This window comes from Lutzomyia longipalpis, chromosome 4 (assembly GCF_024334085.1).
Source record: "Lutzomyia longipalpis isolate SR_M1_2022 chromosome 4, ASM2433408v1".
In the NCBI taxonomy this organism is placed as follows: Eukaryota; Metazoa; Arthropoda; class Insecta; order Diptera; family Psychodidae; genus Lutzomyia; species Lutzomyia longipalpis.
Genome location: NC_074710.1, coordinates 14,034,065 through 14,061,619, shown reverse-complemented (window position 1 = coordinate 14,061,619; position 27,555 = coordinate 14,034,065). Strand labels below are relative to the sequence as shown.

The 27,555-nt window shown below is 36.8% G+C and overlaps 7 protein-coding genes across 12 annotated transcripts; 3 read left to right on the top strand and 4 right to left on the bottom strand.

The window, feature by feature from the left end:
• Positions 1 to 483: 483 nt before the first annotated feature.
• Positions 484 to 4,582, bottom strand: LOC129796574 (protein argonaute-2-like). Its single transcript, XM_055838635.1, has 9 exons — positions 4,424 to 4,582; positions 3,915 to 4,249; positions 2,940 to 3,853; positions 2,717 to 2,879; positions 2,466 to 2,602; positions 1,868 to 2,404; positions 1,465 to 1,798; positions 1,227 to 1,396; positions 484 to 1,042 (listed from the first exon to the last, which is right to left on the bottom strand). The coding sequence occupies exons 1-9, from the start codon at positions 4,437 to 4,439 to the stop codon at positions 904 to 906; spliced, it is 2,745 nt and encodes a 914-aa protein (XP_055694610.1). The 5' UTR covers positions 4,440 to 4,582; the 3' UTR covers positions 484 to 903.
• Positions 4,583 to 5,053: 471 nt separating this feature from the next.
• Positions 5,054 to 12,368, bottom strand: LOC129796573 (protein argonaute-2-like). 4 transcript variants are annotated; one of them, XM_055838632.1, is made up of 10 exons: positions 11,971 to 12,368; positions 10,907 to 11,241; positions 9,632 to 10,545; positions 9,295 to 9,460; positions 8,952 to 8,987; positions 8,088 to 8,224; positions 7,476 to 8,012; positions 7,018 to 7,351; positions 6,780 to 6,949; positions 5,054 to 6,658 (listed from the first exon to the last, which is right to left on the bottom strand). In XM_055838632.1, the coding sequence occupies exons 1-10, from the start codon at positions 11,984 to 11,986 to the stop codon at positions 6,520 to 6,522; spliced, it is 2,784 nt and encodes a 927-aa protein (XP_055694607.1). In that variant the 5' UTR covers positions 11,987 to 12,368; the 3' UTR covers positions 5,054 to 6,519. The 4 variants fall into 4 exon arrangements, with proteins under 4 accessions (XP_055694607.1, XP_055694606.1, XP_055694608.1 ...); XM_055838631.1 differs by lacking the exon at positions 11,971 to 12,368 and adding an exon at positions 11,395 to 11,689; XM_055838633.1 differs by lacking the exon at positions 8,952 to 8,987 and having other exon boundaries at positions 11,971 to 12,116.
• Positions 12,369 to 12,492: 124 nt separating this feature from the next.
• Positions 12,493 to 18,966, top strand: LOC129796572 (uncharacterized). 2 transcript variants are annotated; one of them, XM_055838629.1, is made up of 4 exons: positions 12,493 to 12,699; positions 16,726 to 17,094; positions 17,383 to 18,531; positions 18,614 to 18,966. In XM_055838629.1, the coding sequence occupies exons 2-4, from the start codon at positions 16,755 to 16,757 to the stop codon at positions 18,886 to 18,888; spliced, it is 1,764 nt and encodes a 587-aa protein (XP_055694604.1). In that variant the 5' UTR covers positions 12,493 to 12,699; positions 16,726 to 16,754; the 3' UTR covers positions 18,889 to 18,966. The 2 variants fall into 2 exon arrangements, with proteins under 2 accessions (XP_055694604.1, XP_055694603.1); XM_055838628.1 differs by lacking the exon at positions 12,493 to 12,699 and adding an exon at positions 13,711 to 14,150.
• Positions 18,967 to 19,099: 133 nt separating this feature from the next.
• On the top strand, positions 19,100 to 20,080 carry LOC129796566 (COP9 signalosome complex subunit 7). The gene has a single exon (XM_055838623.1). The coding sequence runs from the start codon at positions 19,182 to 19,184 to the stop codon at positions 20,010 to 20,012; it is 831 nt and encodes a 276-aa protein (XP_055694598.1). The 5' UTR covers positions 19,100 to 19,181; the 3' UTR covers positions 20,013 to 20,080.
• LOC129796553 (maltase A1-like) lies at positions 20,032 to 22,238 on the bottom strand. The gene is made up of 2 exons (XM_055838598.1): positions 20,991 to 22,238; positions 20,032 to 20,911 (listed from the first exon to the last, which is right to left on the bottom strand). Exons 1-2 carry the CDS (start codon positions 22,158 to 22,160, stop codon positions 20,324 to 20,326), a joined length of 1,758 nt encoding a protein of 585 aa, XP_055694573.1. The 5' UTR covers positions 22,161 to 22,238; the 3' UTR covers positions 20,032 to 20,323.
• Positions 22,239 to 22,363: 125 nt separating this feature from the next.
• Positions 22,364 to 24,242, bottom strand: LOC129796550 (maltase A3-like). The gene is made up of 2 exons (XM_055838596.1): positions 23,057 to 24,242; positions 22,364 to 22,972 (listed from the first exon to the last, which is right to left on the bottom strand). Exons 1-2 carry the CDS (start codon positions 24,224 to 24,226, stop codon positions 22,424 to 22,426), a joined length of 1,719 nt encoding a protein of 572 aa, XP_055694571.1. The 5' UTR covers positions 24,227 to 24,242; the 3' UTR covers positions 22,364 to 22,423.
• A 505-nt stretch (positions 24,243 to 24,747) lies between these two features.
• LOC129796549 (maltase A3-like) lies at positions 24,748 to 27,266 on the top strand. Of its 2 annotated transcripts, XM_055838595.1 has the most exons (3): positions 24,748 to 25,950; positions 26,013 to 26,567; positions 27,197 to 27,266. In XM_055838595.1, the coding sequence occupies exons 1-2, from the start codon at positions 24,778 to 24,780 to the stop codon at positions 26,559 to 26,561; spliced, it is 1,722 nt and encodes a 573-aa protein (XP_055694570.1). In that variant the 5' UTR covers positions 24,748 to 24,777; the 3' UTR covers positions 26,562 to 26,567; positions 27,197 to 27,266. The 2 variants fall into 2 exon arrangements, with proteins under 2 accessions (XP_055694570.1, XP_055694569.1); XM_055838594.1 differs by having other exon boundaries at positions 26,013 to 27,266.
• Positions 27,267 to 27,555: the final 289 nt, after the last annotated feature.

The following is a 27,555-nucleotide window of genomic DNA, read 5'->3' as shown; positions in this document are numbered from 1 at the left end:
ATATAAAATCAATTGATTCTGAGTGAGATATGCAGTATCTACTAGGTACCTACTTTATGTTTTGAATTAGAAGCTAAATTATACTATTCATATTAAAAGCTTTTATCCCAAATTACTAGTATGTAGTCGGTATATAAAATATTATTATTATTTGATATTTGGAAATACTTTTGATTTCCTCTGTTATTCTTGTATATGGAATCCAAATTATCGTTTGCTAAAGAAGAAAAGAAATCATTTTCTAAAGAAAGTACGACAAATCACGTAGTTAGGAGATAGAAAGCTTTAAAAGATCGGGCTGCAGAAAACAAGGAAATGTAATCCTAAAAGGAAGTGAAGATTAAAAGTAGTATTAAGAAATTGGATATTAAAATTCAAAAGGCGATATTTTATATGAGGAGAACCTCCACTTTTCTCAATATTTTCGTTAGGTTTTTTTGCAGACATGTTTTTCCCTCTCTGTGTTGATTAAAAAATTGCTTCTGAGCAGTCAAACTGTTTTAATTTTTATTTTTTTTACTGAATTTTTTAGACATAAAATTTATTTAATAAGTATTTTACCATCTCTTAAATACCTAATAACTAATTTAAAAGGACTCTGACTACGAAACATACAGAATTTTAAAATATATTATATTTGATATGACTTGATCGCCGTAATATATCATTAGTTTCGAAACTGAATTTTTGGCTTAGATAATAGATAAAATGACACATAATTGAAAGCTTTTGAGAAAATAAAACAATAAATGTAATTAAAGGCACATTCAATACCTAACCTTAACCCCTTAATTCTCTTTTTAAGAGATTCCATTAAAACTTTTTTTATTTTGTGGGGGGATTTTTTCTTGCATTGTTAATTTTATAATTTTTGTAGGTAAGTAGGTACATACCTATAGGTACTTAAGCAAAGTACATGACTTTATTTGTATCAGCATGCACAGTAACAGCACGTGCTAAAGCACCTGGCGTTCTATCCTCAGACGATCCACTTTGATGAGATCCTTCACCTGAGTCATGCTCTTTCTCCACTAAATGATACCTAAAATAAAAAAAATATATATTTTAAACAAAACGAAAATAAAACACTAATGTAAAATAAGAATTTTGTGCGTAGATTAAATCATAATTATAATTTATGTACAAAAAAATCATTGACTATATAATTTTGAAGATATAGTATGATTATTATTAGAAAAATAATAAATAATAATGAACAAACATACCTGGCCCGGAATGCAACCAAATGAGCATAGTATGACGGTGCTGGGATTGACACAGATCTCGTGCATCTCACGTAAGTGTGACAGAGCTGATAGGTGAGACATTGCAGTTCATCCGAATCAAAGTGATTATCATCCCACAGAACGTGATAGTGAGATGGACGACTTGTTCCCTGTTGCACAAATAAAAAAAACATTCCACAATTTAGACATTTTACGAGGTAACAAGAAAAAAACTTACCTGAATGCCTTGATGGCTGCATAGGTAAAAGTCAAACTCTGTCGGATGTGTAATACCCACATCGACGGTGGTTCCTGCTGGGATATTACCAGATCTGCCTTTTTGTTCCTTCTGATCAACAGAAAAAAGTCTTGTATGATGGCGTTTCTGCACAACAATGAATGTTATGCCAGGTCTGTATTCAGGATCTAATTTTATGCACGCTTCACGGATAGCTGTCAGTTCATGCTGCAGTACCTGGAGGAATTGTCCCTCAGATACACCATCGCGATACATAATGATGCGATGGGGTTTGTAGCCTTGGGTTGACTTGTAGAACATTATTAGAAGTTCCCTACATTGAATACGAGTCAGTATTTAAGTTATCGTGTTCGTAGGGTTAAGCTAGAGAAATCACACTCACCTGACCATGTTACTTAGATCTTGGATAATCTCCTGACGATGTTCCTGCACTCTCACAGTGGCTGAATATCTCGATGGATGCCCATCCATTGAACCAACCACGGCGGCAATTGATGGTTTCTTATTATCACCAGCAGGTGGATGTGTCACGTCGGCACCCAAGAAAATTATGGGTTCATTGAATACCTTAGGTCGCACAGATGGTACAAGGATGGAATTAATTCCTCCAAGTTTCACATTAATTTTCAAGCACAGATTCGACAATGTCTGTGGCGTTGTTCTATTTACATTGGATGCCTGAACGCATTGTGTAGCTAAACCAAGCAATGTATCCCCAACACGTTTAACTTCTGCGTAGACCGGTGTCTTACCCGGGAGGATTACTACAACAAGCTGAAGTGCATTAAAGGTATTCTTCAGATACCTAAACATCGGTTCCACCTGATCTGGACCCGTGGCGTATTTGCAAAAACACGGCTGTCCGACAATTGGCATTCCAGCATCATGTGAAATCTTTTGGAGTTGTTTTGTAAAGTTCCTACAAGAAATTTATTTTAGTTATAAGTTCCCCATTTTATCAATAAATTGCTCAGTTTTACCTTAAACTCTCCTCGTGGACTGTTCTCTGTGGAGCAAAGCATGTAATTGCCCAGACGATGATCTCAATGCCTAAAAAGAATTGTTTTCCACGCATATCCCAAACACCCTGATTTGGTAATGTCATATTGGCTTTACTCTGAAAAAAAAAACCCTTATATTAAAAAAATATTACTCCATGTTATAACACAAAAACTTATTTATAAACTAAAGTGTTTTTCTTTTTATTTTTTTTTTTCAGAATAATACTTACTCTTCCTCCAGAAGAACGTCCACCACCGTATTGAAGCTGTGGAGAGGGTAAAATCCGTCCTCGAACTTCTATCATGCTGTCAGAAATGGTTAGTCCGAATTCTCGTACATAGGGATCATTATTAAAGTCCGCACGACGAATTAAATTATTAATTTCAGCCTCCCTATGAAGAAAAATCAATATTAGAGTAAAAATTAAATGTATGAAAAAAAGGAAAAAATACCTATCAGGGGCTGATCGTGCTGTAACTTTAATCATGGTGGAAGTTTGCATATCGGTTAATTTTTTGATGCATCTCTGCCCGGCAACGATGTTACACACCTCTAGCGGCAAATACGTGTGCTTGTGCTCTTGCCCAACTTGCAAACACGGCAAATGGGGGTAACGCAACTTCATTTTATATTTGTCGAGGAAGTACTTGGCCACGGTGCACTCCACCGTCTGCCCGTTCTCCAGCTGCAGCGGGAATGATTGCATCTGCGCAGGTCTACGTGTCACGTTGCACACGCGATACTTGCGTCGCATCGTTCCGCAGTGCGTGATCTCAATCTTTAGTCCTTTGATCTCCTTCGTGAATTTCACCCTTTGCGAGTCCGTGAGCGGCTTTCGCTGCTCATTGATATCCCTGATGTCGAGGACCTCGCACATGAATTCAATGACGGGCTGAGCCTTGTAGAAAGCCGTTGCCGACACATCAATATTGAGCATCATTTTCCATTGCGACGGGCGCACACTCTGGTGAAAGCCGAACCATACTTCACGACCACCTCCGAGAGGATGGTAATACCCATCCGGGGAGCTGAAGAAGCTTCTGCCCACAGGCGTGTATGTCATGCTGGGAAGATGACGCATCACCACGTCTAGCGCCAAGATGGCATCGTACGGGATTTGACGCGTACGCCCCTCTAGGGCTTCCTCGAGATTAAACAGCGACACCTGAGCCACCCATTTGATCGTCACGCGGAATACGCGATCCTTACCCTCACCTGGCAATGTTACCTCTAACTCCACGCGGTCATTGCCAATTGGAAGAGGGTCACGCGTGTAGAGATTGTTGCGACCATCGAAGACGGGCTTCAGCACGCCAAAGATTTTGCTATATGCATGCACCATTGTCTCTATTATCTCCGAATTCACCTAAAAATGTTAAATTATGATAAGAATTCGATCTGCTAGATGACTAATTATAAAAATTTACCCTGCGGGGGCATTTATCAGGTTGAATGTTAATGTCATAGTGATGGATATAGCCTCGAGGCATTGTGATCTTAAAGTGATTCGCTCGCAAATTAATAGTTCGTCCCTCATTGCCATGATTCGGTCGTCGAGGGCATGTAAAATGCGGTAAAGCAGGCGGGGATGGTCTCTCGGAAATGGGTTCATTAGCCACCTGTCTAATGTTTGTATTCTGTTGTTCAGCCTGGCTGGTGATAGAAGTTGTGGTGGTTTTAGGTGCTTCTTCTTCAAGATTTCCCCCTAAAGATGATGTTACTGTTGGCCTAAGTTCCGGAAGCTGCCACGCATTCCAGCTTTCTGTAATAAATCAGTTGTTTATGGTACCGAATATTCATAATCATACCCAATAATCTTTAAAAAACAATGCGCTTCAAAACAAACTTCTGTTTTGCAGCTTCCAAATTAATTGAGACGCATATACTTATAATATAAATTATAAAGCTGCCTCCTGAAAACCCACAAAAAACTTACGTCTTCCAGGATCCATATTGTACTGTCATAGGATTTATATACTTCTTAAAACACGTCTGCTTACGTCGTAAAAATCAAATTCTTTTTTAATTTGTTTATAATGGCGAAATTCTCAACTCAGTTGACAGTTTCACGACCACTCTGAAGTTTTTGGAAGCATAAACGTCGAATAAATGAGTGGATGTCGTATATGTAAAAAAATCAAAATATTGGGTTATCTAATATTTATACGTGCATAAAAATGTGTATACATTCATTTTTTTTTTCAAGGAAAAACAAATTTTTGGGGCTCCAAAAGTTACCGGAATTGTTTAGAGGGCCCCCGGGGAGCTAGAGAAACTCGCGGATTTTTTTTCAGAATTTGTCTCCCACTTTTTGGCGGGAATTTTGAGTTTTCTGGATGAGATTCGTTAAGACCATACATACCACATTTTAGTTCCTCTGTTATTCTAAGTTTCTTTTATTCAATCACGAAAAAAAGGGGATATTTTAGAAAAAAAAAATGTAATATTCCTCCAATTGATTTTATACGACATATGCTGTTACAAGCGGCAAAACGTTCTTGCTAGAACATTCCTACTTCGAAAAATGAAACTTTTGTAAATAAACTCAAAAATAAAATAGTCAACCTTAATTCTACATGAACGCTATTTTATTTTTTAGACTCAAATATTGTGGATTACATGTTCAATAGTTTTTCTACATAATCTTTATTTTGTTTTATTTTCACCTTCTGTTCTAAAATAATAAATCGGGATTTCTTTTCTAATACTTTTTTTGGGTGTATATATTTTTCCGGTTTGCATTTTCTTTGAAAATCAACTACATTCTGAATGGTATTGGGATAAAAAAGAGATCTCTTTATCCTTAAAAATATTTAATGTATTATATAGTAATAAACGTTAAAATGTGATTCTAAATTGTGTGTAGGTATGAATAATAAATGATAAAAAAGTTTTTATTTTGTTCGTAATGAATGTAGAAATAGACAAATTGATGATCTTTAAGAAACAAAGCAATTAATTTTATTATTCTTAGAAAAAAATGAAGATCATTTTGTGGAGAGAAAGGGGTACATTTAAAAGTTTTGCATAGATATTTTTTTAAAACTTTCTTATTAAAATAGCTTTTGTAATTATTTTAATTTTATTACTTTTAATATACTCCGCTTGATCTATTTTTTGTTGTTGTAGATCTTACATTATTAAAGACACAAAAATTCTATATTAAATTATTTTTTATCCTTTTATTCCCGGCATCAAGATTCACATTGTAAGTGAATTTTTTTTTTTATAATTCTTACGTTTTCATCTAAATATTGTATAATTATTATATCAACTTATCCTATAATTTATGTGATAATTGTTGAACAATTACATCAAAAGACATTTATATATTTTTTTCTTACTATATACCTATCATATATAAAATTTGCATTTCTTGTGTTTCGTGATTTTTTCTTTCTTTCGAAAAAATGCGTGGGTTTACCTCCTCTGTGGAGCTCAATATTTTCTTTCACTATTTTTTTTATATACAGAAAAATAATCATAAATAAATTGTAAAATATAAAGCATCTAAAAAGGGGTGCAAATAGAAGGATTTGTTTTCATTCATTTTATCAAAATGCCAAAGACATTTTGTTTGGATTTTTTTTTGGCACAGACTAACGAAACAGAATATTTATTATATTAAATATAAACCTAATAAAAATAGCCATGCAATCTTCTTTGAAGGGCGAGATATTTTCTTTTTTTTTGGGCGTGAGATATGTTTAAAACTTAATAAAAAAAATTAAAAAGTTTTACTAAAGCCTAAAAATGATAAGAGTTGATATTTTGTCTGAGAAGAGTGTTTCGTATAATATCTATTAATTAAAACGCCTAAAATTTAACATACATCATTTTTACCATTTCTTTTAGTCTCCTTTTCATTCATCGTACCATGTATAGTATTTGTAAAATAATTTTCCTTCTTCTAAAAACCTAATTAATTTCTTAAGTTCTTCATTTTCTTTATAAGAGATTTTTCTTTTTGTTTTTCGTGCGGGAGATAATATTTTTGTTGCATTGTTACTTTCTTTTTTTTTCTTTCAGCATTTAAGCAAAGTACATGACCTTCTTTGTGTCAGCATGTACTGTGATAGCACGTGCCATCGCACCTGGTGTCCTATCCTCTGAACATCCACTTTGATGAGATCCTTCACCTGAGTCATGCTCTTTCTCCACTAAATGATATCTAAATTAAAAAAAAATATAGTATTTTAGTTGATTTTATTTTGTTAATTTCAGTTTAAATAATCAAAAGTTTTGTCGTATTAGTCGTAATCTTTAAAAAAATCTAAAAAATGATAAATTACCTGGCACGGAATGCAACTAAATGAGCATAGTATGCTGGAGCCGGGATTGACACAGATCTTGTGCATCTCACGTAAGTGTGACAGAGCTGATAGGTGAGACATTGCAGTTCATCCGAATCAAAGTGATTATCATCCCACAGAACGTGGTAGTGAGATGGACGACTTGTTCCCTGTTGCACAAAAAAAAAACATTCCACAATTTAGACATTTTACGAGGAAACAAGAAAAAAAAACTTACCTGAATGCCTTGATGGCTGCATAGGTAAAAGTCAAACTCTGTCGGATGTGTAATGCCCACATCAACGGTGGTTCCTGCTGGGATATTTCCTGACTTGCCGCTCTGTTCTTTTTTGTCAGCACAGAAGAGACGTGTATGATGGCGTTTTTGAACTACAATAAATGTAATTCCTGGACGATAGTCAGGTTCAAGTTTGATGCAAGCCTCACGGATGGCCGTTAGTTCATGCTGCAGAACATGAGGAAATTGCCCTTCAGACACACCATCGCGATAAAGTATTATACGATGGGGTTTGTAGCCACCAGTTGATTTGTAGAACATTATAAGGAGCTCTCTGTGAAATGAGGAAAAATTACTTTAAGATTAAAGCTCATAGCTCTTGATTTTTTTTTTAAAATGCCTAAAAAATTGCAATTAAAAAATAAAATAAAATAAAATACTTTAGCATTTTTCCTCACCTAACCATACTGCTGAGCTCCTGAATAATCTCCTGACGATGCTGTTGTACCCTCACAGTAGCAGAATATCTCGATGGATGTCCATCCATTGAACCAACCACGGCGGCAATTGAAGGTTTCTTGTTATCACCAGCAGGTGGATGTGTCACGTCGGCACCCAAAAAGATAACTGGCTCATTAAACACCTTTGGGCGAATTGAGGGTACAAGAATGGAATTAATTCCACCAAGTTTCACATTAATCTTCAAGCAGAGATTTGAAAGAGTTTGTGGTGATGTTTTGTTGACATTTTTTGCTTGAACGCACTGTGTCGCCATGCCCAAGACTGTATCCCCAACACGTTTAACTTCTGCGTAGACCGGTGTCTTACCCGGGAGGATTACTACAACAAGCTGAAGTGCATTAAAGGTATTCTTCAGATACCTAAACATCGGTTCCACCTGATCTGGCCCAGTGGCGTACTTGCAAAAGCACGGCTGCCCAATAATTGGCATTCCAGCGTCATTTGAAATCTTCTGCAATTGTTGCGTGAAATTTCTGAAAAAAAATTATAGATATACATGCTAAGTATCTCCATGAAAGCAAAAACTACGTAATAAAATTGTATTATACCTTAAATTCTCCTCACGAACTGTTCTTTGAGGAGCAAAACATGCAATAGCCCATACACGGATTTCAACACCAGTGAAAAATTGCTTTCCACGCATATCCCAAACCCCTTGATTTGGTGATGCCAAACTCACTTTGCTCTGTAAAAAATGCAAGAAATTGTAATAAAGCATCTCATATAAATAGTATTATAGACGCAAGCTACAGCACTTTTTCATAATCAATTGATTTCTAATAAAAAGTACTTTTATTGCGATAATAAAAAAAACTTAATATCCTTAATTTTCTACATTCTAGAGGCTAATTTTTTTTTATTGTGTTCTGGAAATTTTAGTCACTTTTCATGAATATTTCTATGTTGGCCCTTTTGAAATGCCTTAAAACAATAAAAACGAAACATCTAAATCTTGAAAACATGATGAATCGTCGAACCTTTTTTTTGTGTGATTTATTGTTCATTTATTTTTTCTTTAGTTTTAAATAGTTCATTTTTTTTCTTGAAAAAATAATATAAAATTATTCAATTTCAATCATGAAATATCATAGTGTCATAAAGAACTAAATGACAAAAAATCATTAGAAAAAAAACTTACGATGCATTAAGCATTAAACAAGCTGTATTAGTTAAGAGAATACATTGTATGTAAAAGAAATTATAAAAATAAACATTAAAAATTTCGAAACCTGAACGAAAATAATTCTACTTTTTGTTAAAAGTTTCACTAACCTTGAGAGAAAAAAAAAGCATGACCTACATAGAAATTATCATTTGTGACGAATTCATGATTTCGTTTAAAAATTCCAAAAACCCATTTAAAAAACTATTAGGTATTAATCTTTTTTTGTAATATATATGAAAAAACTTACAGGCAAATTTGTCTGTAGAGGATGATTCTCGTGCCTCTAGAAAAAATCAGCGATACACATTCAATATTTTCATTTTTTTACCACCAATAATGAAGAAACCATCTCCCCGAGATGCCTCTTCATTAATCTTTTCCAAACTCAAAAATAATAATTTTAAAACAAAGAAGAATGTTAAAAAAAATAGGTAAAGGTAGGTATTAATTTTGAAAATAAAGTTTTTCTTTAAATTCTGTAATGTTTGACATAAGAGATTGTAATATAAGCATATTATACTTTCCTCGTATGTATTAACACAATAATTGTGTTAATGTGAGAGATAAAAAGGTAATAGGTAGTAACTTACTTGGCCACTTATGCTGGACACACGTCCACCGTATTGTAGTTTAGGTGGCGGAAGAACACGTCCACGGACTTCCATCATGCTATTGGAGATGGTCAATCCGAATTCCTGAACGTATGCATCATTGTTAAAGTCAGCACGACGTACCAAATTGTTTATCTCGCGTTCTCTGTTAAAGAAAAAATGTATTTTGATAATATGTGTTCCCCGATTAGATTGAACTTGCAAAAAAACATAGATTTATCACAAATTTATCAGTTAAGAAAAACTGGAAGCTCAGTCGTGATGTTGAAAGACTATCAATTATATGTATCTACATGAAATCAAAATATAAACCAACCTGTCGGGTGCTGATCGTGCTGTTGCCTTTATCATGGTGGAAGTTTGCATATCGGTTAATTTTTTGATGCATCTCTGCCCGGCAACGATGTTACACACCTCTAGCGGCAAATACGTGTGCTTGTGCTCTTGCCCAACTTGCAAACACGGCAAATGGGGGTAACGCAACTTCATTTTATATTTGTCGAGGAAGTACTTGGCCACGGTGCACTCCACCGTCTGCCCGTTCTCCAGCTGCAGCGGGAATGATTGCATCTGCGCAGGTCTACGTGTCACGTTGCACACGCGATACTTGCGTCGCATCGTCCCACAGTGTGTGATCTCAATCTTTAGTCCTTTGATCTCCTTCGTGAATTTTACCCTTTGCGAGTCCGTGAGCGGCTTTCGCTGCTCATTGATATCTCTGATGTCGAGGACCTCGCACATGAATTCAATGACTGGCTGAGCCTTGTAGAAAGCCGTTGCCGACACATCAATGTTGAGCATCATTTTCCATTGCGACGGGCGCACACTCTGGTGAAAGCCGAACCATACTTCACGACCACCACCGAGAGGATGGTAATACCCATCCGGGGAGCTGAAGAAGCTTCTGCCCACAGGCGTGTATGTCATGCTGGGAAGATGACGCATCACCACGTCTAGCGCCAAGATGGCATCGTACGGGATTTGACGCGTACGCCCCTCTAGGGCTTCTTCGAGATTAAACAGCGACACCTGAGCCACCCATTTGATCGTCACGCGGAATACGCGATCCTTACCCTCACCTGGCAATGTTACCTCTAACTCCACGCGGTCATTGCCAATTGGAAGAGGGTCACGCGTGTAGAGATTGTTGCGACCATCGAAGACGGGCTTCAGCACGCCAAAGATTTTGCTATATGCATGCACCATTGTCTCTATTATCTCCCGATTAACCTGGAATCATTTTAATATTATTATTATAAAACTTGTAATTGTCAGATATAAGAGAAATGAATATTAGAAAAAACTTATTGAGATATATTTTTTAAGTATCTTAATTATTTATATCAAGTTCTTTTGATACAATAAATATGTCTCAATGAACAGCAAGATTGAGGAGAGATGAAAAGTGAAAGTTTGGCGCTTAAACTGTGCGCCGACGCCTTGAAAATCATCATGTTTTCTCACCCAAACTCCCTCTTCTGGAGCGGGCGCACTTAATTTTCAAGTTCACCTTCGCAAAAGACCTTGAAATTTCGGAGGTCGAGATGCGAAAAAAAAAGATTAAAAAATCAAGCTTCCTTTGAAATCGTACCTTTCGTGGACACTTATCAGGTTGAATGTTGATGTCGTAGTGATGTACATATCCTCGAGGCATTGTAATCTGGAAGTGATTAGCGCGCAGAAGAATGGGACGCCCCTCACGACCTAAATTTGGGCGCCGGGGACACGTGAAGACTGGCAATTCTGCCGGGCCCGGTGGCACCGGCACAATACCCATCTGTCCAGGAGCTGCAGCATTCTGAGGCCCTGCCGGGATGGTAACGGCAGTAGTGCTGGAGTTTGGTGTTTGCGGAGATGTAAGTGTATCAAAGCTGGTTTGAGGTGTTGATGGGCTTGAGGTGCGCGGAGGCGACGAAGTCCAGGATTCTGCAAGGTGTTTGCCGGGAGAGAAGACAAAGAAAATTAAACATAACACTCACAGAACACCAATGTTTTTATAAAATCTCGTTTTTGGGCACCCATTTCAGCTTTAAGGTGTCAAATATATTCTCAGAAGATTCGGGAACTTAAGAAATGTACCTGTTATCTGCCGCATTGCGTTTATTTCAACTTCAAGCATCAATTGCGTAGTTATGAATTATACCCCCCAACCTTTTGGATATCTTTTTACACAGTTTTACACATCAAAACACAACGGACGCTGCACATAAACAACTCACAATTGCCCCTTGAGCACCCACAAACCTGTTCAACTACAAATATCTGAGAATTAGTCGGAAAAACGCGTCATTCACGGAAAATACACGGGTGGCATTGAAAATTTGTTGGGAGGCCCGAAATACAAGATGGCGCCGATGAATTTTTTTGTCAGTTCTCACACCACGCTCCATCTGTCAGATCCTTCACCTGGGGCATCCTCACGAAAAAACCCCTTTTTTCTCAACAAACACCAGTCGGGAGTGTATTTCCCACTCCAAAAACATCCCTTATGCTGTTTTATGTTGAATTTAGTACCTTAAAAACACTTTTGAACGTTCAAATGGACAGAAAGGGTGGAGAACATTAAATGTAGGGCAAGTTTGCACAATGCAGACAAAAGAATTTACAAAAACATCAAATACCCCTTTTCCCATAAATCTCAGCATTTTTACTTACGTCCTACGGGATACATCCTTTCTTATCACTAATTAATTCACTATTAACCACACGATAGAGCAACTTAAAGGCAATAAATTAAATTAATTTGTAGAAAATTCCATTGATTTTCACTTCTTCTTCTTCTTCTTTGATACGGCAGTGACACTAGCGGCCACATATCGAACCATATTTGCGTCGATGAATTTTATTCGATGAATTTGTGTCCCATAAAGACCCTCAATACCACGGTGGGAAATTCAAAAAATTAATTTATTTTTCAAGGAAAACTCCATTTTTTTGGGCTCCAAAAGCGATGCCAATCGTCGCGGCGCCGCTTCCAGGTTACAAAAGAAACCAATTTCGCTGGAAAATTCGACGGAAAACGCGAGAAAAATGCGAAAAACCTTTCGTGTGAGTGAAACAGTATTAGTGATGTGTGAAGTGTGCGAATGAGAAAATAAGATGAGATGGAATGAGAAAATTTAATTTCGTCTCATCTCACGCATCTCACCTAGAACGCCAATAAATTGCCGCGGTGGTTTGTGAAATTTTTTTTTGGCGCCAAATTCAACGAGTCAAGTCGTGCGTGAAAAATGATCAAAGAACAAGTTTGTTATTACGAAGAGATGTAAAATGCTCTCCAGGATCTCTAGTACAGGACGTGGAGAGCACGTTCTACATACGCGATCAAAATCGGGAGACCTTACCTCCATTTTCTTTTCCTGCACGGCCTTCGTCGGGCACCATGTAAGTTTTTAAAATTTTCTTATATTACTTTCCTTTCAATAACATCAACTTCAGACACCTTTCCTTTTTATAAATGAAAAAAAAAAAAAACAAGAAAAAAATTGTCCAAGATATAGTGAAAAATAGGGGAAATGGGGCAAGGTAAAAAAAAACATTTAAAGACAATTTTTAAATAATAACTATGCACGATTAAATACATATACATATTAAGAATAATTGAACGATTGTTTTGTGTGAAAGAAAAACTTCTAAGCATTTTTCATGAAAAATATTTGGCTCAGGTAATTAAAATTCAAATGTTTATTTGTATACACTTGTATGATACTTTAAAGGTATATAATGTACATTCGTACATTCAATGAATTAAAGAGAGAGAAAAAACGAGAGCTCACACATAATACTTGTTCAGAAAGCCAACACCAAAACATACTCAAAAGATTCACAAGAATGAAATCTCAGGGAAGGACGAGTTTTCAATAATTTGTACACCACACCATTGGACCACCCCTGAGAAGTGCAAGGTGAACGGCTTGTGGTAATGGTTTACATTAAAGATTAATCAGATTAATCTGACTCAAATTATCGAATCCATTGCAAAAAAAAATCTAATTGACCATTCAATGTTTTTCTGGGAACTTTGCTTTTCTCTCTATTCGAACAGAATGCATAATTTTTTTTATGAAAAAAATATGATAAAAATTTGCATAAAAATTAAAAAAATATTTTGTATCTTTTTTTAAATTTTAATATAAGTAGTATATAATAGTAAAAGATAAAAATATAAAGAATGGTCCTAATGTCCAAATCAAACCAATTTTTTATGGGAAAGCTATAGAGGAGAGAGGCGGATTCTAAGAATAATATCCATTTATTTTCATACTAAATTTTAGGAATTCAAAAATTGATATAACTTTGATATAAAAAGATTTTACCGATTTTACCTATAGTCATTTTATTATGTAGTTGAAAAAATCCATTGTGTACACCTTCCTAAGCATATTGGCACACCTTGTGCAACGATTCACGTTGAAAATTGGTCTTAGGGGGCCTCACTGAAGCCGAAGAAGGTGGTTTTTGCTAGTCTACGTTGATTCCTCGATAGAATCAGTTGTCTTGTGAGTGAAACCCGACAGTATTATTTCTTTTTCTCGCCTCTCCGTGAAACACCAGACGAACGAATTCCTTTGCGCCTTGGAACTCCATTGAAAATATAAATAACACTTACCTAAAAAATAAAGCGTATCAAAATGACTCGTGGTTGATCTTTTAATTTTTTAATTTCCTCATCAATAAAATATAAAAAAGACAAGTGATTTTCTGTGAAAATCACCTCTTGTGAAAGGTTGGTGCGCGTTTCTTTTGTGAAAGAGTAAGCGAGGCAGAAAATATGAATATTTTGTGCACAATCTACCTGATTTCATTCATTGGATTTTCCATTATTGCAAGAGAATGTAAGTATGTGAGAATTACGTGTTTTTCGGAAATATTTTGCTCACAAGCTTTAGAGGAATTTTTTTGTGGTCCGGTTTAATGTAAATTTGCAGACTCTCCTTTCTTTAACTTTTTTTTTACGATCTTCGTCTCTTTTTGCCTGTGCGGCCAAAGTACATTGATGGCGAAGATGAAACGACACGAAAAGGTAGATAGAAAATTGTGGCTTTCGAGTCACTTTTGTGTGTGGTGCTCTCGGCGAAGAATTCTCTTTGCTTTTTTTGCTCTTCTTGGTGGACGTTCGTGTATCCATCCATTCAGAATGAGATTTTTCGAGCAGCAACACTCATTCATATTTTCATGTCGGTGCTTGCGCGAGAGCCCCCTGTTCCCCATCAATCGGCAGCCCATTGAGAAAATGATTGAATTCTCTTTGCCATTTTTTTCGTCGTTGCACACATAAAAGAAATCCCACCGGAATGAATGAATGTCGTTGTCGTTTCACAACACTAACTATCCATGTCTTTTGGGGTTTGAATTCCGCAAGCAAAAATTATTTATAAATTTAAAATGTATATATTGTACGTGTATAAGAGGAAAACTCAATAGCATTTGACCCACAATAGCAGTGAAGACACTATAAAAAAAATCACAAAATTCTTTCCATGACATGTTAATTAATTTTTAAGCAGCATATTTTTGCTACAATCGCACCTCGCGAAGCACTCCCGCGCAATTTCTTATTGCTCTATTTAACCTCATCTTTCAGTAAATAATCAGCAATTCCGCATCTTTGAATCAGTTGCTGCAATGAAGTACCCCCTTCCTAGCCATAAAGCGAGAATAATTTCATTCCCTACATGCTTCAATGAAGAAGCTCAGTGAGTTCCGAAAAAAAAGGAATATCCACACCGAGACTTCTTTTCCCTTCAAGTTCCCATGGAATGCCGCTGTGGATGGGAATACCAAGAATTATTATGTCATTTCTCGTGGAAAAGTTTATTTGGAGTAGAAAGAAGAAAAAAAAAAGATACGTCTCTCCTCAAATACATGCCTCTCACAATAGATTTTAAACCTGAGAGTTGGTTCATACGTGGACTTCAATATGCTTTTCTTTTACCATTGAGTTCATCTGAGTCCATCATGGTGTTTTAACAACGCATATTTCTTCTGTGAAATTTAACGAAAAAGACTTCTTGACGGTAAATGGAAAATAATTGGCTTCATTTGTAAATAGAATTTAGGGGAATCTCAATGAAAAAGTTTTAATGTTTTTTTTTTTATAAATATTGTAAAGAACACTGAAATTAAAGGAACGCCGCATTTTGCTTACGGAGATTATCTAATATACAAAATATACATATGTCTAGCCTGATCTTTAAACCATTTTTAAACAATTCAAATTACATATTAATGTATGATTAAGAAAACAAGACTTCACTTCTATGTGATCATTTAATTTAGATTATTTGCTCTTTTAAATTTTACGTTGTTTCAGAAACTCTCTGACAGATATTGTTCTTAAAATATTTTACATATTGTCAAAAGTAATAGAAATTAAGATTATTTGTGTTTTTTAATAAAAAATAAAATAAAAGAAACCATTTATAAGAAATAATCATTTACCAAGAATTCTACCTAAATTTTACTTCCTAGTTCTACCTTCTCCTTTGCACCTCATTCATCTTCCCACGATGAGAGAAAACCTCTTAAAACCACACACTCAAACCCATCCTGATTACAAATTAATTGTTTCTGGAATGTCTCTCTTTTTTTTTAATTCTTCAGCACATTCCAGGGGGTAGACAAAGACTCTATTTCCATAGGAATTCACTGCTCACTCGCTGAGACACCCAGGAAAATGCTTCAATCTGAAAAAATCCACCACCACTGGATAGATAATTTAATATTCTATCGATTGATAGCTTTTGAGGGGTGTCTCACGAAGATTAATGCACTAAAACTAATTTTAAAAATTTTGATGCACTTTTTGGAAATAAAGTGACGTCATTTTCTTCCTTTAATTTCTCTGCAAACCGTCCGCCATTATTTGCTGTGTTCGGGTCAAAAAGGACTTTGTCTACCCCCTGGCACATTCCATTCCTGCCATCTTTGGCACTCATTCAATGCCCAAAAAAAATCTTCAGCTTAGGTAGATATATAAAGCCCAGATGAGATTGAGAAGAGAAAAGAATTATTTTCACTAACTCATTATTTCTCACGTTCGACGCTCCACTGATTTCTTTGTTTATTTTTTTGCGTTCACCTTCTCTTCTAATGCCGGTGCCTTAACGTCTTAACAGTTACACACCGGATAATCTGGGTACTGTTGCCGGTGAAAGAAAACGCAATGAAAGAGCTCCCGAGACTTTGCAATCATTGAGCATATTGCACATGCAAACTGTGCAAACTCCATCAGTCTAATTGAATATAATTAGCACATTGCCTCGCTTTTTTCATTTTTAACTCCACCGCATCTACCCTTACTCTTGTGGTTTGTGGTATTAAACGTATTGAACGATATGACTTATGAAAAAAAAAAAATTATATATGTACCTACTTGGGCATTAATTTCTTCCTTTGCCCCCCAAATAGGTGCTGCTTCATGCTACTTTCCCGCTGAAATGCAAGGTGTCTATGTGACTCAGAGCACAATTTCTGGCGTTGATGTTGTCTACAGTCAAATTAATATTACATCGGACTTGATCACAATTTGGGGCAATTGCCATCGACGGATTGGAAATAATATAATCCTTATGATGGCATCGCTGGAGGATGAGGAAGAAGACACAACGTGCTATAGGTGCTTTCATATAACTCTCGTCACGAAGAACATCGTGCGTGTATATACGACCATGGAATACATGGCAAAGTGTTTCACGAATGAAGATAAAGCCATCATGTCTTGTCCAACAGAGACATCCCTTCGTGATCCTGAGGAACACACAGAAATTATCCTCTTTAGTAAGTTTTTTTTCTTGGATCAATTGTTATAAAAAAAATATAATACTAAAGTTTATAATAATAAATAAATAAAATAAAAATAAAATTTAATAATAAAGTTTAGTCGTTTACAGTTTGAAAATCTCTGGAAATTCAATACCCTTTGCCAATAAAAATCTTCCACTTTCCGGAAGTGCCATTGGACAAGGGAGGAAGAGATTTGGGGAGATGCGGAATAATGAATCACTCTAAACCACAAATAGCAGCATAAAAAATTTTCCGTTCATTAATCTTCTTTTCCTCCTGCAGAAATCCGAGAACTCGATGGTCAAGTGATCCGCCGGCGTGAGTATTGCCCCATAAGTGGTCGATACAATTTCACATTTGCTTCTGGGGATGATGGGGAAAAGCGTCTGGAGTGTCTATCACCGAAATCTACACTGGACACGTGTCCTTCCGGTTCATCGTTCAATCTTCGCTTTCGTGGGTGTAATTTTGAGGATATGGATGCTTCACTGGAGTGCCTTGGGCACTGGACAGGCTACAATGGTGTAAACTATCTCGCTCTCATTAATACGCGGCAAGATGAGAAGCTAGGTCCACGGTATCGATGCGCAATATTCCTAGAGGATGGGAATTCAGGTGTAGTTACACTGTCATTCAGCAATGACTCCACGTGCAACCCGATTGGTCAACGTGATTCTCGAGGGATGTATGGCGAATCCCTCACACTCTTTCCCACAGAACGACCATCTGGGAGTTCTGGGAGAGAACAATGTACCTTTCCAAAATGGCTGACAGGTCGATGGAAGCATATGAAAAAATCTAGTGATTCCGTGGCTATTTTTTACGATTACTCATCCTTCAAGACGCACACAATGTACTGTCAGGAGGCAGATTCTAATACAGGAAGGTATCTTGTAAAGAGTATTACTCAGTGTGGTGAAGAGAAGTTTTTCTGCACATGGATTGAACAAAGGAGTTCAAATATAATTGAGTTCCAAATGTCCCTGCAGTCAGCAGCTGTCTCCGTGACTCCACAGCGTTTATGTACTGATGAGAATTTTGACGGTACCAGATGGATTACACAAAGTCGTGAAACAACGCGTACCCATTATACACAATGCCCTGTAAGTGGAGAATTTACGGGGTTCATTCCCGATGCCGAGGGACTGTGTGCCAAACTCTCATCAGACTGCAAATCTCCGAATATCCTCTACTATGAGGTATCAGCCTGTGACACAGGTGAAGTTTACGAGGAAAGGGAGTATCAATGTTTAGGACAATGGGAAGAGAACGGTCTTCTCTATGCCTTTACATATCGACGGGATCTCAACATACACGAATGCTTTGTGGGAGCCATGATGGCGGAGAAGACGATCTTCATTAAGGAAGCTGGAGAAAATTGTCAGAGAAATCTCGATCCCCATAGGTATGGGATGGAACTCAATAAGATCGGTAAGATTATCATACCTAGGTAGCAGTTATACGGATAATTAAACTGTAAAAATAATAATTTTTACATCTTTGTATTGTTAAGGTTACTGCAATGCTGTAGCCGATAAGACGCCACACTCATCGCACCGCCATGTTCATTCAAGTTCATCAGTTGCTGATGAAATAACTACGCCTGCGACGACAAAGTTCACAGCAGCACAACCTCCACAAGTTCCTCGAACATATTCGATAGCTAGCTCAACGATATCACCTGCTAAAACTACAAAAATACCTGCAATAATTGATAGCACGGCTGGAAGTGCAAAACAACAGTCGAGCGTACTTTTGCTTACCCTTCTTGCCATTCTCAATATGTGAACCTCTCTGATACCTGCATTACGTACTCTTAATAATCTATGGTATACAATTCAAATATAAAAAATGATAAAAAACGAATTGTTTGTTGTTTATTATCTGTAAAACCAATTTAAACTTTCTCAAATTATGTGCATAAAAAACGTTATGGAAAAGAATAAATTCATATTTTTGGAGGGTGATTAGAAAAAGCCGAAGTGTCACGAATGGAATAACCTCAAAATATATTACAAGTTTGTAGTGTTTTGATTCTCGAAGAAAAGTTTTTTCTGCAAAGTGATAAAAAGTCCCATAAAATGCACACCGAGATGATGTCTCACAGTTTTGAAGACAACTCACCTACCGTGGCAACTCATAATGCATTGGAACACTTTGTGGCTTTGGCAAAAATGGCAAAAGGAGTCGCATGTTTACATCTCATTGAGCAAATTCTCGAAGCTCCGGGAGTGTACGTCTTCGGGGAGTTGTTGCAGATACCCAGCATAATGGAGCTTGAAGGGGGACCCAATGTTAAGTATTTCAATGCTCTTAATCTATTTGCATACGGAACCTATAAGCAGTACTTGGAGAGAAAAGATCAAGTTCTCGAGTTAAATGTGACAATGAAGAAGAAACTGCAACACCTAACCATTGTGACACTGGCTATCCGGAATAAATGCATCCCCTATAAGACTCTTCTCGCAGAATTGGATATCACGAATGTTCGAGATTTGGAAGATCTCATCATCGAAGCAATCTACGCGGACATCATCCATGGGAAGTTGGATCAGAAGAATAGCCAGCTTGAGGTGGACTATGCCATTGGTAGGGACATCCGCCCTGGAGATATAAACCAAATCGTTGATACACTGCAAGAATGGTGCGATTCGTGTGCGGCTGTTCTCAATTGCATTGAAACACAAATTCACAGAGCTAATGCCGAGAAGGCCCGTAGTATCGGCCACAAGGATAAGATTGAGCAGGAGATAGTGAATCTCAAGAAGGCCATCAAATCCCAGGCAATTGATTGCGACGAAGCTATGCCAATGGAGATGCGGGAACAGACAAACCATGAATCCAGGAAGAAATCCACAAAAAACAAAGCCGGCAAATCTGGAGGGAAGTCGTGGTTCAAGATGGCTAATTAATTAAGGATGTCTAATGAAATTCTCTGTAAAATGCTTATCAATTTATTACATGAAATCTTGAGAACATACTCTTATCTTTTTTTTTGTCATTATTGGTGGAAAAAGTCAATGCAATTTAATGGTGCGGTGACTATTTAATTTAATGTTACTTATGCGGAGTACACGGTGTCTCAGACATGGTGCTCTAGATTTTTTTTTTACCAGGAAATATACATTGTAATACTGAAAAAAGTTTCCTGCTGTACTAAAATTTATCTGCTCTCATTGTAATAGAATCATTTAATCGAAATATTTATTATCGTGGTGTAGTATCATGGTTCCCCTATAATAGTATATTTGTAAAAGGATTCATCCGCTAACGCCTTCAATACGACTCCCTCATAAGAATTCAGTTGTAAAATGTAACCATCAACGGCCTCTCCTTCGCGTCTCTTGGAGTCTACAGAAACAATATGGAAGATCAGACGATCGGAAAAGATTTCTCGTAGATCAATGGATTCTCTTTGACCACCGATGTTAGCGATGGTGATGTAGGTATCACGACCAGATAGTCTCCTCGTAATGCTGAGGACATTCTGACCGTGAGTACGAATCTCAACGGATCCTTTCTGAAGAGTCTCCGTGTGTCTGAGACGCAACAACTGCCGGTACACCTTGAGATGACTCCGTGGAGCATTTTTTTGAACTTTGACATTCACCTGCTGAAATAACGGAGATACAGGCAGCCAAGTTTTGGAATTTGTGGAGAATCCAGCACTGGTAGAGTTGTCCCATTGGAAGGGAGTACGTTCTGGATCTCTAGAAAATAATTGATATTTATCTGGACCAGCATTGCATGCAGCAGGGTCGACTGTTTGCTCCCACGTCAGGAACACATCAGTCATACCAATTTCTTCGCCCTATAGAAAAAAAAGGTGATTTTCAGCTTCAAATATATGTATAGTATATCCTTTCAAGTTCAACACGTTCAACACTTACATTGTATGTGATGCTGACGCCAGGAAGTGTGTTGAGAATCATATTAATGAGGTCAATCCTGTGTGTTCCAAATCTTGATCCAACGCGTCTTTGATCATGATTCCCCATCACCCAATTAGCTATACATTTCGTTGGCATTTTATCCAACCACAACTTTATGTTGTTATAGAAATCGATTGCATTAGAATTGTTATTGAGATTCATGATCATGTAAAAATTAAATGGAACATGAGATCCATTCTTGATACCATTTCCATAATACTGCATCAGGATATCAATATCCGTGTATGCCTCTGTTAACATTATTCTAGTATTTCCGTCTTTGTTCGTAAATTCATCAAGAACATCTCGCCATTGGTATACCATTTCAACTGTTTCCGGTAAATTTTGAGTGAGATTGTGATAAAGATAGCCAAAATCGTCGGGATCATCTGTATTTCCGCTCTTGGCTTCATCAGGATATTGACCGTTAATTGTTTCAACTTCAAACAGATGTGGTACAGCATCTACGCGAAAACCATCAACTCCTTTCTTTAACCAAAATCTTAAAACATCCTTCATTGTATCAACGACTTTCTGATTCCTGTAGTTGAGGTCTGGCTGCTGATATGAAAACTGATGCAGATAGAATTCTCCTCTGCCACTATGCCACTTCCAGGCTTTTCCACGAAAAGCACTCAGCCAGTTGCTGGGAGGAAGCTTTTTTTTTGGATCTGCAGGATCTAATTTTCCAGGATGCCAGATGTAGAAATCCTTGTAGGTTGCATCACCTTCTCCAGATTTAACAAACCATTCGTTCTCATCACTTGAATGATTAGGAACAAAATCAAGTAGAACTTTTAAATTTAAACTATGAGCTGTAGCTAAAAGACGCTCGAAATCCTCCATGGAACCATATTCTGGCTGAATATCGTAGAAATTAGAGATGTCATATCCGAAGTCTTTCATTGGTGATTTAAAAATAGGAGATAACCAGAAAGCCTGAATTCCCAGATCCTTCAAGTATGGCAACATCTGTGTTATACCATTGAGATCGCCGATTCCATCTCCATCAGAATCTTTAAAAGATCTCGGATAGATCTGATACACATTAGCAGTCTTCCACCAATCTAGATCACAGTTAATCCCCGAAATTAGGCTTAAACATAAAATAACTATAAAATTGTTCATCGTTGCACTCTTAGCACTGATTGTGTAAAATTAAAGAATCACTGAGGATTTTATACTGCAGCCAATACGCCTCATTTTGTATGCATTATCACTTTTGAAACCCATACAATTTGAGATTTGTAAACAGACTCATAATACTTATCAGAGAGTAGCTGATTAGCAATTATGACAATTCAACAGAACAGAGCTAATAAGTATATCAATTTTCATTAGGTATTATTTTCTTTATATTTATGCACAATCTTTAAAACTTGTTTAAAATTTCAAGCGACACTTCTAAGAATGAAGGCCTCATGAGGTTCCAAGTCTATGTTAGGGCCTCTTACAGGATCTCCTTCACGCCTTCTGGAATTTACAGCTATGATGTGGAAAATCAAACGACCGGAAAATATTTCTCGTATGTCGATTGATTCTCTTTGACCACCGATGTTAGCGATGGTGATGTAGGTATCACGACCAGAGAGTCTCCTCGTAATGCTGAGGACATTCTGACCGTGCGTACGAGTCTCAACGGTTCCTTTCTGAAGAGTCTCCGTGTGTCTGAGACGCAACAACTGCCGGTACACCTTGAGATGACTCCGTGGAGCATTCTTTTGGACTTTAACATTCACTTGCTGGTACAATGAAGATACGGGCAACCAGGTACTGGGACTTGTTGAGAATCCAGCACTAGTAGAGCTATCCCACTGGAAAGGTGTCCTTGCAGGATCTCTTGAAAATTGATCATATATTTGTGGATTGGAATTGCATGCAGCAGGATCGACTGTTTGGTCCCACGTCAAGAACACATCAGTCATGCCGATCTCCTCACCCTACAAAGAAAAGTTAAGTTAAAGTTTTAAAGCATAAAGAATACTACTCTTTGCCAAGCATTTTTTATTGATTATGTGCCTTACGTTGTAGGTAATGCTGACGCCAGGAAGAGTGTTGAGGATCATATTAATAAGATCAATTCTGTGAATTCCAAATCTCGATCCAATACGTCTTTGATCATGATTTCCCATCACCCAATTCGGTACACTTTTATTTGGTAATTTTTTCAGCCATAGTTTAATATTTTCATCAAAATCAATTGCGTTTGAATGGTTCTTGAGGTTCATAATCATGTAAAAGTTAAATGGAACATGGGAGCCATTCTTGACACCGTTCCCATAGTATTGCATCAGGATGTCAATATCCGTATATGCTTCTGTTAATAAAATTCTTGTATTTCCATCCTTTTTAGTATATTCTTCAAGAACATCTCGCCATTGGTATACCATTTCAACTGTTTCCGGTAAATTTTTTGTGAGGTTGTGATAGAGATAAGCGTAGTTATCTGGATCATCTGTTAGACCACTACGAACTTCATCGGGAAACTGTCCATCAGTGGGTGCAACTTCAAATAAATGTGGTACGGTATCCACACGAAAACCATCGACTCCCTTATCAAGCCAGAATCTTAAAACATCCTTCATCGTGTCAACGACTTTCTGATTTCTGTAGTTGAGATCTGGTTGTTTCGCAGCAAATTGATGTAAGTAGTACTCTCCTCTACCTTCATGAAACTTCCATGCACTACCACGAAATTCACTAAGCCAATTGCTTGGCGGAAGTTTAGTTCCTGGATTTGCAGGATCATCTTTTCCAGGATACCAAGTATAAAAATCCTTATAGGTTTCATCACCTGCTGCAGACTTAATGAACCATTCGTTCTCATCACTTGAATGATTAGGAACAAAATCCAGAACAACCTTTAAATTTAGATCATGTGCTGTTTTCAAGAGGCGCTCAAAGTCTGTCATATTCCCATATTCATAATGGATATCTTTAAAATCCGAAATATCGTATCCAAAGTCAGCCATTGGAGATTTGAAGATAGGGGACATCCAGAAGGCATTAATTCCCAGATCTTTCAAGTACGGCAACATCTGTGTTATTCCATTGAGATCGCCGATTCCATCTCCATTAGAATCTTTAAAAGATCTCGGATAGATCTGATACACATTAGCAGTCTTCCACCAATCTAGATCACAGTTGATAGCCGAAAATAGGCTTAAACTTACAATAACCACCAATAGTTTCATTGTTACCAATTTTACACTGACTGCAGAAATATTTAGTAAAGGCAAGGGCTTTTATATTAACCAGTTTACGTATTGGGAATTTTTTTTTAAAATTCATACTCAGTGATTTGTAAACACTTAAGAAAGTTTTATCATCTAGGTACTCAGACAATCAGGTAGGTAATTAATTAGTTGATACGACGTAGTGTATGTGGTATACAAAGTGTTGTTATAGTTGGATTTCATGAAAATGGAAAATGTTTCGTATACCTACACACACATACATACCTATATACCTATTTTGAGCCCTCGTTATATTTCTTTGAAAAAATAGCAAGAAAATTTATTTTTTATTTGAAATCTTAAATAAAATATTCAACAACAGTTTTTCGCTTCGCATCAAATATGCTTAGCATAGGAAATTATAGGTGCTAATTAGTAATTGCCTGATAAGAACGCACTTGTTGCATGATTCTGAAAGATCTTCAAAGAAACAAAACGGCATTTTAAAAGCATAAATAAACCCAACGATTAAATGTTCTTTTCAGTTAGTTTACACATCTCAAGGCAAAATGAATAACGTCCGATTTGTTCTTTTGTGTCTTTTAGTTAGAGTAATCGGTTGCGATTTTAATTGGTGGAGAACTGCTAACTTCTATCAGATCTATCCAAGATCTTTCAAGGATTCTAACGGGGATGGTGTTGGAGATCTGAATGGGATAACTGAAGGATTACCATATTTGAAATATTTAGGAATCAATGCTATATGGATATCACCAATCTTTGCATCACCAATGATGGATATGGGTTACGATATTTCAGATTTTTATAACATTCATTTTGAATACGGGACCATGCAGGACTTTGAGCGTCTTCTTACAACGGCACACGATTTAAAATTAAAGATTCTCTTGGATTTTGTGCCTAATCATTCAAGTCATGAAAACGAATGGTTTAAAAGATCTGCCGCAGGTAATGAAGCCTATAAAGATTTCTACATTTGGTATCCAGGGAAAGAAGATCCATCTAATCCTTTGAGAAAAGTTCCTCCGAGTAATTGGCGAAGTGTATTCCGTGGTAGCGCATGGACCTTTCATGAAGGTCGAGGTGAATACTACCTTCATCAGTTCGGTTACCACCAACCAGATTTGAACTATAGAAACCCACAAGTTGTAGAAACTATGAAAGAAGTTTTAAGGTTCTGGCTCGATAAAGGTGTAGATGGTTTCCGTGTTGATGCTCTTCAGAATCTTTTTGAAATTCAACTTCAATCCAATGGACAGTACCCAGATGAGCCATTGAGTAACTTAACAACTGACGAAGATAGCTTTAATTATGTCGATCACATTTACACTATGGACCAACCTGAGACTATTGAAATGATTTATCAATGGAGAGAAGTACTGGATAAGTATACCAAGGAAGATGGAAATATGAGAACCATGATGGCAGAAGCAGATCCAGAAATTGATATTTTGATGAAATACTACGGAGACGGCATACGGAATGGTTCCCATATTCCGTTTAACTTTAAGATGTTACTATATCTAAAAAACGATTCTAATGCCATTGACTTTAAGGAGAGAATCAATTTGTGGTTAGACAATCTTCCTGAAGATTGTGTGGCTAATTGGGTGATGGGAAATCATGATCGAGGACGTATTGGAACAAGATTTGGGATTAATCGCATTGATCTCATCAATATGATCATTAATACGCTACCCGGTATAAGCATTACATATTATGTAAGCTTTCAACATTCTGAGAGAGATTTTATTAACATACTAAGCATTTTAATTTTTTTTAGGGTGAAGAAATTGGCATGACTGATGTATTTGTTACGTGGGAACAAACAGTTGATCCATCTGCTTGTAGCTCCGATCGTGATAGTTATGAAGAATTTTCAAGAGATCCCTGTAGGACTCCCTTCCAGTGGGATAGCTCTACTAGTGCTGGATTCTCAACAAGTCCCAATACCTGGTTGCCCGTATCTTCATTGTACCAGCAAGTGAATGTTAAAGTCCAAAAAAGTGCTCCACGGAGTCATCTCAAGGTGTACCGGCAGTTGTTGCGTCTCAGACACACGGAGACTCTTCAGAAAGGATCCGTTGAGATTCGTACTCACGGTCAGAATGTCCTCAGCATTACGAGGAGACTCTCTGGTCGTGATACCTACATCACCATCGCTAACATCGGTGGTAAAAGAGAATCAATCGACATACGAGAAATCTTTTCCGGTCGTTTAATTTTCCACATCATAGCTGTAAATTCCAGAAGGCGTGAAGGAGATTCTGTAAGAGGCCCTAACATAGGCTTGGAACCTCATGAGGCCTTCATTCTTAGAGGTGTCGCTTGAATTATTGTATATTAACCTTTGGAATGCGGAGGCCTTGGTAGTTACGTAGAATGCGAAGGTGGGGTCGTTGAACGACCCCAAAAAGAAGGCCAATTTTCTCCCAAACTATACAACCTGGAGTTGTCGGGTTAGTGCCTATAGATTCCTTATATAGTCCTCTTGCACCCTGCACCACAAATTCGCCGCCCTAAAATACTTAGAAGGAGATATTAGGGAAAAACATTTTTCAATCATTTTTCACAATTTATTTTTGAGAAATTTGCCAAGAAACTGCAATTTTTTTTCACTCTTCCCCACATTCCCCTCACTTCCCGCAACGTGATAAATGGCAATATTTCTCGAATATTCTTTATTGTTTTGCACATTTACATGCTTCTAATTATGTTTTATGTTGTTTATGCTCAAAAAATTTTCCGCAGCATGACCGTTACACCAATTTTTGAATTCCCTTCTTCTACATTTTCCTTAATAACTTTTCTTGTGGTGGTCGGATTGAGCTGAAATTTTTACACAACCTCCTCAGATAACCAAAGAACTTATTTCCAAAAGATGGGAATGGTATCTTTTATATTTATGGAGATATAACACGAAATATAGCGCTGGGGTCGTTCAACGACCCCGCTCCGCATTCCAAGGGTTAAATTGTATTTAACAGTGAATGAAGAAAATTAATAAATTTAAATGAGTTTGATTCGTCTGATTTCAGCTGTGGTATTTACTTTTTTTATTTAATTTTTCCTTTATGTATTGTAAAGGATAAAATAAATTATGTATGTATATATATATATGATTTATAACTACCAGGCCTATTTGGTCAGGTTTAAATAAGCTTCAAATGAGAATAATCTGTAGAACCCATATTGAAGCAGAAATACATAGAGCCCACCTATTTCAAGCACATTATTTTTCAAGCACATTATACATATTTAATTTGGATGAATTAAAAAAAGAAGTTCTCATTTTTTTTGCTTGAATATATTTAGTACATTTACAT

What these genes read in the sequence shown, in the direction of transcription:
- LOC129796574 (XM_055838635.1), bottom strand. An exon ending in GACGTTCTTCTGGAGGAAGA is followed by an intron (nt 2,603 to 2,716) that starts GTAAGTATTATT and finishes TTTTTTTTTCAG; the next exon opens with AGTAAAGCCAATATGACATT. An exon ending in GATCTAAGTAACATGGTCAG is followed by an intron (nt 1,799 to 1,867) that starts GTGAGTGTGATT and finishes TATTCAATGTAG; the next exon opens with GGAACTTCTAATAATGTTCT.
- LOC129796573 (XM_055838631.1), bottom strand. Translation starts at nt 11,434, where the DNA reads ATGCTTGAAGTTGAAATAAACGCAATGCGGCAGATAACAG. An exon ending in GTTCGTGAGGAGAATTTAAG is followed by an intron (nt 8,013 to 8,087) that starts GTATAATACAAT and finishes ATTTTTTTTCAG; the next exon opens with AAATTTCACGCAACAATTGC. An exon ending in TTAGTTGCATTCCGTGCCAG is followed by an intron (nt 6,659 to 6,779) that starts GTAATTTATCAT and finishes TTTTTAATTTAG; the next exon opens with ATATCATTTAGTGGAGAAAG.
- LOC129796572 (XM_055838628.1), top strand. Translation starts at nt 14,087, where the DNA reads ATGAATATTTTGTGCACAATCTACCTGATTTCATTCATTGGATTTTCC. An exon ending in TTCCATTATTGCAAGAGAAT is followed by an intron (nt 14,151 to 16,725) that starts GTAAGTATGTGA and finishes CCCCCCAAATAG; the next exon opens with GTGCTGCTTCATGCTACTTT. An exon ending in CACAGAAATTATCCTCTTTA is followed by an intron (nt 17,095 to 17,382) that starts GTAAGTTTTTTT and finishes TTCCTCCTGCAG; the next exon opens with AAATCCGAGAACTCGATGGT.
- LOC129796566 (XM_055838623.1), top strand. Translation starts at nt 19,182, where the DNA reads ATGCACACCGAGATGATGTCTCACAGTTTTGAAGACAACTCACCTACC.
- LOC129796553 (XM_055838598.1), bottom strand. Translation starts at nt 22,160, where the DNA reads ATGAACAATTTTATAGTTATTTTATGTTTAAGCCTAATTTCGGGGATT. An exon ending in GCGTCAGCATCACATACAAT is followed by an intron (nt 20,912 to 20,990) that starts GTAAGTGTTGAA and finishes TTTTTTCTATAG; the next exon opens with GGCGAAGAAATTGGTATGAC.
- LOC129796550 (XM_055838596.1), bottom strand. Translation starts at nt 24,226, where the DNA reads ATGAAACTATTGGTGGTTATTGTAAGTTTAAGCCTATTTTCGGCTATC. An exon ending in GCGTCAGCATTACCTACAAC is followed by an intron (nt 22,973 to 23,056) that starts GTAAGGCACATA and finishes TTTTCTTTGTAG; the next exon opens with GGTGAGGAGATCGGCATGAC.
- LOC129796549 (XM_055838595.1), top strand. Translation starts at nt 24,778, where the DNA reads ATGAATAACGTCCGATTTGTTCTTTTGTGTCTTTTAGTTAGAGTAATC. An exon ending in GTATAAGCATTACATATTAT is followed by an intron (nt 25,951 to 26,012) that starts GTAAGCTTTCAA and finishes AATTTTTTTTAG; the next exon opens with GGTGAAGAAATTGGCATGAC.